At 49.3% G+C, this 9,318-nt stretch overlaps 1 protein-coding gene across 4 annotated transcripts; it reads right to left on the minus strand.

The window, feature by feature from the left end:
- Positions 1-784: 784 nt before the first annotated feature.
- NXNL2 (nucleoredoxin like 2) lies at positions 785-7,121 on the minus strand. Of its 4 annotated transcripts, none has more exons than XM_084795171.1 (3): positions 7,104-7,121; positions 6,128-6,548; positions 785-1,376 (listed from the first exon to the last, which is right to left on the minus strand). In XM_084795171.1, the coding sequence occupies exons 2-3, from the start codon at positions 6,427-6,429 to the stop codon at positions 1,208-1,210; spliced, it is 471 nt and encodes a 156-aa protein (XP_084651297.1). In that variant the 5' UTR covers positions 6,430-6,548; positions 7,104-7,121; the 3' UTR covers positions 785-1,207. The 4 variants fall into 4 exon arrangements, with proteins under 4 accessions (XP_084651297.1, XP_084651294.1, XP_084651295.1 ...); XM_084795168.1 differs by lacking the exon at positions 7,104-7,121 and adding an exon at positions 6,858-6,925; XM_084795169.1 differs by lacking the exon at positions 7,104-7,121 and adding an exon at positions 6,790-6,881.
- Positions 7,122-9,318: the final 2,197 nt, after the last annotated feature.

The following is a 9,318-nucleotide window of genomic DNA, read 5'->3' on the forward strand; positions in this document are numbered from 1 at the left end:
GGGCCTCTCAAAAAAATAAAATAAAAAGGGGGGTTGGGGTATAAGTCAGTAGTAGTGTATTGTCTGGCATTCACACGGCCCTGGATTCAATCCTCAGGGTTATCCAAAAAGAGAAGAGCTGAGGAAGCCAGAGAGTGACTCAGAGGTGAAGAGTGCTTGCTGCTCTTTCAAAAGACAAGAGTTCAGTTCCTAGCACACCAATGTCAGCTCACAGTTGCCTCTAACTCCAGCTCCAGAGGACTCGATGCCCTCTTTTAGCCTCCTCAGAAACTTACACACAGACATAACACATAATAATAATAAAAAAATCACAAAAAACATAAAAAGGTGATGAGTCCTTAAGGGAGACACTGGGCATCAGCCTCTGGCCTCTGCACACCTACTCACACATATACGTGCCTAACACACACGCACACACACACACATACACACACACACACACACACACACACACAGAGGTGGGGAGCAGTGGGGGGAGGGGCAAGGCTGTGGACTCAATCTCTAATTCCAAAAGAAAATAGGTAAGAGGGAAGAAGATAGTGGGGAAAAAAGAAAAATAGCATTCAAAAGAAAGAAAGAAGGGAAGGAAGGAAGGAAGGAAGGAAAGAAAGAAGGAAGGAAGGAAGGAAGGTGTGAGAAAAGATAAAGGTTAGAAAAGTCTTCCAAGAGAGATCCTCAGTTAGCAACCACACTGAAATAAATGAACACCTTAAGCATGGTATTTACCAGCTGGTCTCTGTTGGCACCTCGTTTGGTTCAGAAGGAGAAAGAAGAAAATCAGGGCTGCTCAAGGTGTGAATGCTGGTTTATTAAACTACACAGTCTACAAACTTGATTAATAAATCTGATTACCAAAACATCACTAAAATGTGATAAGTCATTAGAAAATGCATCACCCCATAGATCATTTTACCAAAGAAGTCTGTAGGAAAGGTCGTCTTGCATAGATCTCTGATAGCTCATTGCCAATGTGACCTGGAGCCTAGGCACGGGTGGAGAAAGCTATTAAAAAAATAAAATTAAAAAGTTCCCTGCAAAGGAGCTCTAGGAACCACAGAGGGAGGGTGCAGTTCTTTCCGGAGCAGGTTCGGCTCTCCACCATAAATTGGTGCCTCTGCTATGAAATCTCCCAACAAATAGAACCAGTAACTTCCTCTTGGAAGGCACTGGTCCCTCGCTAGGAGCACGTGCCGTGGTCCCTCCAGATTCACCCCAAGAAGTTCTGGAAAACATCGGCTGCTTCCACCCAGTTCTGGAAGCAAGCCAGCCCTCGCTCCCGGATCTGCTTCCGCCCTTTGTTGGTGATTACTGCTCCATTCGGCTTGATGACCACGAGCTTGGGGATGGCTGTGACGTCATACCTCCTCTTCAGTTCACTGAGGACAGAAAGGCAGGGGGTTAGCACTGCTGCTGCAGGTCTGAAAGGACCTGTGTAGGTTGTGTGTAGGTTCTGTGCAGACTCTGCCATTTTATATAGGGATATGACTGCCCTTCAGTCTCAGCACCCACGGGAAATGCAAAAACCAATTCCTTTCAGATACCAAGGACAGCCATATTATATAAATCTCAAGATACAATCAAGCTCTTTTTTTTTTTTTCACCTGAAACAGGGTTCCTCTGTGTCATAACCCTGGCTGTCCTGGGCTCACTTTGTAGACCAAACTCACAGAGATCCACCTGCCTCTGCCTCTCAAGTGCCAGGATTAAAGCTGTGCACCACCACACCTAGCTTATCAAACTCTTATAGGACTAAAAATATGACTATCCCAAAACTCAAGAAACTTGTAGATCGAGCTACTCAGGAGGCTGGGGCGGAGGAATTACACTAGGTTATACATTTGAGATCAGCTTGGGCAACATAGGGAGACTGTGAGGTCTCATCTAAAAAGCACTTGGAACAAGGCAGGGAAAGCCGACTTAGTGCCAGGAGCTAGTGAAGTGGAGCCCTGGGAGATGTAGAGATCTGAGTCAGAGCGCCCCTAGCCACTGTCTCCCCAGGAAATGAAGTCCAGGTTGGTCTACTTTTCTACAACACTAGTGTGTCCACTGAAAGGAGAGAAGCCCCAACACCCAGCCAAGTCTTCAAAGGCAGGTCAGAGGCTGGGCTGGCCCGAGGAGGGGAAGATGCCTGCTTGGGCTCTGCCCGCATCTCAGCCTATGAGGCACTGTAATGAGGTCACTGTAAGCTCTTCATGGGTTCTCTTGGGAACAAGCTGTAGCTGGAACACTTGCAGCTTCTTTGAGGCCTGGTTCTGCTGTGTGTGGTAATGGTAATACACGCTGTCACAGACATGAGGACAAGTCATAGAGGCTTTGCTTGACAAAGTTGCAAAAATCTCTAATTTTGTCTAAAAAAAATTACTTTGAAATCCATTTTTTTTCTTTTGAAACTGTCTTTTTCTCCGTTTCTCACTTTGACTATGAGCCCTAATGAAATTCACAGAGGGAAAACTTTTTCCCACAGAGAATGTTGAAGGAAGGCATCTGGCCAAAGGCTTGAGACAAGGAGAGAATTCTTGGCTCTCACTGTGTGCAGTCAGGCAGAAACTGCTTGGGAGAAAGTTAGGACCTTGACATAACAGTACCTGGCTAGATAAAGTTAGATGGAGAAAAGTTTCTTTAGAATTTGCTTTGAGAGCAATAGAAGGTGGACTTGGGACGTCATTCTTTACAGATATTTTATAATAGAGGACTCATTGGCAGTTAGCCTAGGCTTGGATAGCAAATCTGTTGGCTTGGGACTGGGAGTAAGTCAAGTTTTTTTCTTTACTAGAGAATATTTAGCTCAAGCTACTTTGCTATGACAATCATGTAAACACAATGGCTTTAGCCCAGGGAACTTTATGATTAAACTTTCCTGAGTATTGTCTAAGAAATAACAATCAGGTTATGCTGACCATTGCTTGAAAATTGATTGATTTTTGCTGTATGCTTTATTGTAGGTTATATAGAACTGTTTGTGTTTCTTTGTTAGACTGTTCTCTTTTTTATTGATTTTTGAATGCGCTATTGATTATAAAAGATGGGAAAAATCATGCTATAATCTGTAATGAAAACATTGAACTTAACTTTAAATAAAATACTGGGGTTGGCCCAAGGAGTGACAGCAAGCAAGACAGAGACAGACAGACAGACAGACCGTAAATGCATGAGAGAGACAGAAAAGTAAGGGTCTCCTGGGTGTTAAAACCTTTCAATTTAGCCACGCGTGCTGGCACACCTTTAATTCCAGCTTTTGGGAGGCAGAGGCAGGCAGATAGCTGTGAGTTCGAGGCCAGCCTAGTCTACAAAGAGTCCAGGACAGCCAAGGCTATATAGAGAAACCCTGTCTTGGGGGGAGAACAAAACAAAACAAAAAACTTTCAAATTGTACCATGTATGCCTGGGCTAGTATTTCTTTCCTCCATTTCTCAACCTCTCTTCAGCAGCTGGTTCCCATAGCTAGTTGTTCCCCAACGGTTGGTTTCCCTTAACCAGCTGTTCACCACCTGCTCAATTCTCCCTACTATGGACCCACCAAGACTTTTTCTTCTCTCCTCTTCACTGTTCCTGGAGCTGGTCTGCATGCCTATAAAGTCAGTGTTCAGGGAGTTAAGGCAGAAGAATCTCTTTATAGAAAGGTAAACCCAGTCACAGAGAATGGGGTAAGATGGAACCCTCAACCTGAGAAAATGCTCACAGCAAGCACTGGTGCCTGTCCTGCTGTCATCCTCATGCTAAGGTGGTCCCTCATCTTGGCCACTGGGCTGGGACACCTGGGCAGGGGAGACAGCCCCAGCCAAGCACCTGAATCTTGTTTCAGAGACATTGATAATAAATGGCTGCCTCCCTGGGTTGTGTGACACAATGTCTGCTGCTCTGTCATAAGACAGGGCTACCCTAGAATGCGCCTGATAATTCTGAGAATAAGGCGAGGGCTCGAGTTGTTTCCTTCCTACAGGGGCATCTGCCTCCAGCCATGCCATGGTAACCTAAGGGAGCCACAAGTGATTTTCTTGCTATTAGAAAATTCCCTCCTCCCACTCCCTCAGGAATCGAGGGACAGCAGTGGGAAATGGAGGCCTCTGAGGGAAAGCTACACACACAACGCCCCTTCCTGGCTCACTTCGCAGCTAGGGCCTCTATGATTTTCCCATCCTGCCTTACTCCCTACATCAGGAAGCAACTTCCCCAAGTACCCGCTGGACGTTTCATGCGTCTTCATTTCTTCTGAGTGGTGGTTCTTTCTCTTTGGCCCACGACTCGATTCCACAAATTTGAGCTGAGGTAGTGGAACTTAGGACAAAGCTCCAGCAATCCCTTCAGAATATTCTACTTTCTGGTTTGCACAAAGCAACAGCAGGGTTAAGGAAGTACTGGGAAGGAACAATGACGGATAGCTAAATTTTCAGAAGGAAAATCCCTCTGGAAATGAAGAGCAGGATAGCCGGGCCATCCTGTGCTCAGAGGCTTCCCCCTTCCAGTGAGTAGAGAAGGAAGGAAGGCACATGGTCCCCAAAGCCTTTCTCAGGGGAGTCACTGTACAGATGGGGTGGCAGGGTGCTAGTCACCCATGGGTAGGACATCAGACAGGGTACAAAGGGAAGACCACAGGAGAACCAGACTCTGTGGCTCAGTGGTTCATCTAGAAACCAGGGCAATAGACCAGCACGTGGATCTGTCACCAGCCAACACCGCCAGGAGCCCGGCATGGTCAATGTTGAGTGGCAGTTTGGCAGGATCTACAGTCATCTAGGAAGACAAATTTCTGGAGAAGTCTGTGGGGGAGATTTGTAGGTTGGGTTAATGGAGGTAAAAAAAAGAACCCCATTAACTGTGGGAGACCCCATCCCGTGGGCTGGGTCCCCGGACTGAATGAAAGGGAGAGTGCACGTCCACACCTGCAGTCTTTCTCTCTGGCTCCAGGCCACACACAGTGACCCAACTCCTCGTGCTTCTGCCAAAACAAAAAGAAAAAACAGATCCTTCTGCCCTTAAGTTTCTTTAATTTTGCACGCGCGCACGTGTGTGTGTGTGTGTGTGTGTGTGTGTGTGTGTGTGTGTGTTTGGGGGGGGGTGGAATGCTGCATGCAGAGGCCAGAGGTATAAGATAGGTGTCCACATTACTCTCTTGAAACAAGTTCTCTCACTGACACTAAAGCTGGCTGTTTCACTGGCCAGTGAGCTCCCAGGATCTGGCTGATTCTACCCCTCCATTGCTGGGGTTACATGCACCCAAGTCTGTTTTGTGGCGGGGTGCTTTTTTGTTTTGTTTTGTTTTTGTTTTAACTTAAGTGCTCTGGATTTGAACTCAGGTCTTTACACTTGCACTCTTCCTCACTAAGCCAGCTCTCCATCCTCCCTTAAGTTACTTTTGTCAAGTGTTTTGTCTCAGCAATAAGAAAAGTAATGAGTGCAGAGCCCTTTCACAGACCTAGTCAATCGCATTCTCCATGCATCTCTTTACTCAGCCATAAAACTACTTTCCTGCCATCCTCATGGGCAACCCAGAGCCCTATTCTCCAAGGAGGCCTGAGTTCTGTGCCTAATTAGCACCACCGTTACCACCTCAGCTGCAAAACAAGTGTGCCCTGTAAAAGAGACATATAAGTGAGTGCCCGCCCACCAATCGAGTCAAGTCACACTTTAAAGCACGGGAAGCAGCTCTCAAGCGAGTCCTCATGCAAAGGTTATCAGCTGTCACTTAGACTTATTATCAGTGGGATTTTCATGGTCCCAGCATGAGTGAGGCCCCAAAGTACCACCTCCCCCCCCCCCCGCCCCGCTACATACACACAAAACGCAGCTCTGTGGACAAGGCTGGGGTGAGCAGCTCCCATTCCCAAGTCAGCGGCTTCCTGACCTTCCTCCTGCCCCACTTATCAAGGAGCCTAGCTAAGGGATGCTCCCCATTCCCCTCAGCATCCTTACATGTCCCAGGGCTCCTGAGACACGCGGGTCCCTGAAACCCCAATCATAACTGGCAGAAGCCTGAGCCCCGTGGATGCTGTAACCAAGACTCTGCGGAAAAAAGAGGCAAGGGTAGGAAGTTAAGGACCGGCGTCTGAAACTGCAGCAAGGTGAAGAAGAGCAGTCCTGGGGAAGCTAGAGCTCCCGCCCCATGCCCTAGCCCCGGGTCCTCACTCACTGCCGGTAGGGGTCGTGAAAGGGCAGTGCCAGCCAGGCGCCGTGCAAGTCGCGCATGAAGTCCAGCATCTCCTCCGCGCTGCGGTCTGCCGACACGAACACCACTTCAAAGGGCGCGGGCCGCCGCGCCTCGCTCACCAGTGCCGTGTAGAAGTCGCAGAGCAGTGGCGTGAAGTCGCGGCTGGGAGCGCACCGGCCGGCCGCAAAGTACAGAGCGACCACCTTGTTCTGTAGCGCCGCCTCGGCCTCTACCACCGTGCCCTCGCGGGTCAGCAGGCGCCGCCCGCCCAGCACGTCCGCCATCGCCCCGAAGCCCAGAGCGTAGGGAACTCAGCGGAGACCAGCCTCTGAGCTGCGCAGCTACGGATCTGCAGGAAGGGGACGCGGAGCCCCGCCTCCCTCTGGAGCAGCGCACCTTGAGCCTGAGGGAGGAGCAAGCACAGAGGCCACTCCAGAAGCTGTGGCGGCAGCAGTGACAGCTGATGTCCCTCTCCAGAAGCAGAGCCATGCCATCAACCTCGCCCACTGTCTTTTTCATCCTGCCTCGCCTATCGGCGACCCACTCTACCCACCGGAGCCCCACATCATCCATCTGTGCCCTGCCAGGCTCCACCTGAGCCCCGCCCTACCTCGCCCACCTGCATCCTGTCTCGCTCTCGCTACCTGCCCCGACTCCACGATCTGTTCGAATCCTCCCTGTGCCACCCGACGCGTGCCCAGCTCCATCCCACCTAGTCCACTCCTGTCCAGTTCTGTGGACTCGAGTTCTGTCCCGCCCACCAGCCCCGCCCCACCTCGCCCTAAGGAGGGGGGGGTACTATTAGAGCTTTGCCCCGCCCACTGTCCCCACCTCTCCAACCACGCCCCGCCCCTCACGCTCCTTTGGAGAGTCTTTCTGCTCCAGATAAGCTTTCCAGGCTCCAGCTAGCCACCTCCAACCCGCCCTCCCAACCCAGAAAAGCACTCCCTTGTTGCACCTTTAACTCGATTCTCAGTGGGAGCTGTTGTATAGGCCCTAGTGCCTCTGAAGAAGGGTGAGAAAGTATTCTGCTTCTAGCCAGAATAGGTCAGCTGTAGGGCGCCTGGACTCTTGTGTTCTGGGTGTGTACCTCCACCAAAAATTAAGGGCAGGCCTCAATGATTCACGAGGAGAGCCAGAGTGTTAAAGATACGTAGGTGCTGTGCATGTCCAGAAGTTTTTACACTAAGAAAGTTTCAGCTCTTTGCCAAGCTGAAGGAGGCACCCTTGTGGGTCAGCGTGTACTGGCACACCCAAAACCTCAGGAATCGACATAAATAGCTCTCGAGAGCAATGTTTTAAAGTTTTTAAAGTAGGAGTCATTAAGAGTCATTAAGAGCACTGGCTGGCGACTCTTGCCAAGGATCTGGGTTCTCAGCACCCTCAAGATGTTTTACAAAACCTCTGTAAACTCCAGTTCTAAGGGATCAGACGCCCTCTTCTGGCTTCCATGGGAACCAGGCACACATGTGATACAAATACGTAAGTGTAGGCAAAGCACTCATACACACAAAGTAAAAATAAAGAGTAACGCAAAAAAAAGTTTTAGAAAAGTACTAAAAATTAGAGGCAGTGTAGGAAACCAACCTTTGTGCGCTGGTTATTTTGAGTTGAAAGCAACTAGAAAACAGCAAATGCAGGAAGAGGTTTTCTCTGCATGTCCCCATAGCTGTCTAGAGGCAGTTTTGCCCAGGGGAACTGGACTGCCATCAACAGAAAGAGACTCATCCAACAGAGAAGATGGGTTTTCAAAAGCCCCAGACAAACTGCCAGAGCCTCCTCCATCTCCTGTGTATTCCTCCAGGGACCTGCCTTTCCTCTGTGAGGCCCTCAGGTCTCATCACACTCACGGGTGGTCTTTTCTATTCCCACAATTAAAGTGTTCTTTCTCCTATGCACCTGCCAAGGATCAGCTCACTCAGGAGACACTACGGAAGGTCGGTCCAGCCCGATTCTGGAAGCCCTCGGCTCCCCTCCCAAACAGTCGGCCTCTGCATTGCCTGCAGGGATGATGGGACTTTACCTTGCCTGGGTGCACAACCAGACGGGTCCCCTCTCAGCGGCCTCTGCTGAGACATGGACGGATAGTGACTTTCTGTCTATGCAGAAAAGAGCTTCAGGGGCCAGCAAGCTGGCTCTGTGGTTCAAGGTAGTGGTGATTAAGTGCTAAGCCAACCGCCTGAGTTCAGTCCCCTGAAGTCAGTGGAAGGAGCTAAGAAGGTTTCTATCAGCCAAAGCAGAGGGAGAATTTTAACAAGTGTTGGTCTTATTTCCTTATTTGTAAAATGGCATTTTAAAGGTTTATTTCAGAATCTTTTGTGTGTCTCTCTGTTGTACAGGTGCCTCTAGAAGCCAGAAGAGGGCATCTGCTGCCCTGGAGCTGGAGGTCCAGGTGGTCCTGGGCCACATGATGTGGCTCTTTGGACTGAAACTCTAATCCTCTGCAGGAGCAGGAAGGCCTCAATTTAGGCTGAGCCATCCCTCGAAAACCAGAAGGTTTTTTTTTTCCCCTACAGGTGAAATTATACAGTGACTTACAGACAGGCTGGTAGCTGAGGGAGAAATGTGGTTAATATAAACCTTGAGCTAAGACAATTAAAAAAAAATCAAAGTAATCTTGCTAATCAAGGTCACAGAAAATGATCCAGGCTTGTTTTGATCTTGAGCATGGTTCACTGGATGGCTTAGCCTGTGATATTTTCAGTGACAGAGTGTTCCTCCTGTGTACCTTCTGTGTGGGCAGGAGTCTCCAGTGAGCCGTGTCAAAACTCTTGACTCAGCCAGACACAGCTGGTGAGGGCGTGAGGGTATGGGGCACTTCCTTTCCCATGGCTGCTGAAGTGTTTCCTGCCTTTCTCTCTGGACTAATGTCCACTTTGCTTTCCAGTCCAGGGAACAAGGAAGTGGGGCTGGGGGCGTGGCTCCGTCGGTAGACTGCTTGTTTAGCATGCACAAGGCTGTGCGTTCCATCCCAGCCCCTTGCAAACCAGGTGTGGTGGCATGGACCTGTAATCTGAGCATTTGGGAGGTAGAGACAGGAGGATTAGTTCAAAGTCATCCTCCACCTTGTAGTGAGTTGGAGGCCAGCCTAGGCTACATAAAACCTTACCCTCCCCCCCCCAAAAAAAGAGGTATTTTGAACATTGCATGAAAGAGGCAATGTGCCTTAGTAT

Source organism: Acomys minous, assembly GCF_964271855.1.
Source record: "Acomys minous genome assembly, chromosome: 9".
NCBI lineage: Eukaryota > Metazoa > Chordata > Mammalia > Rodentia > Muridae > Acomys > Acomys minous.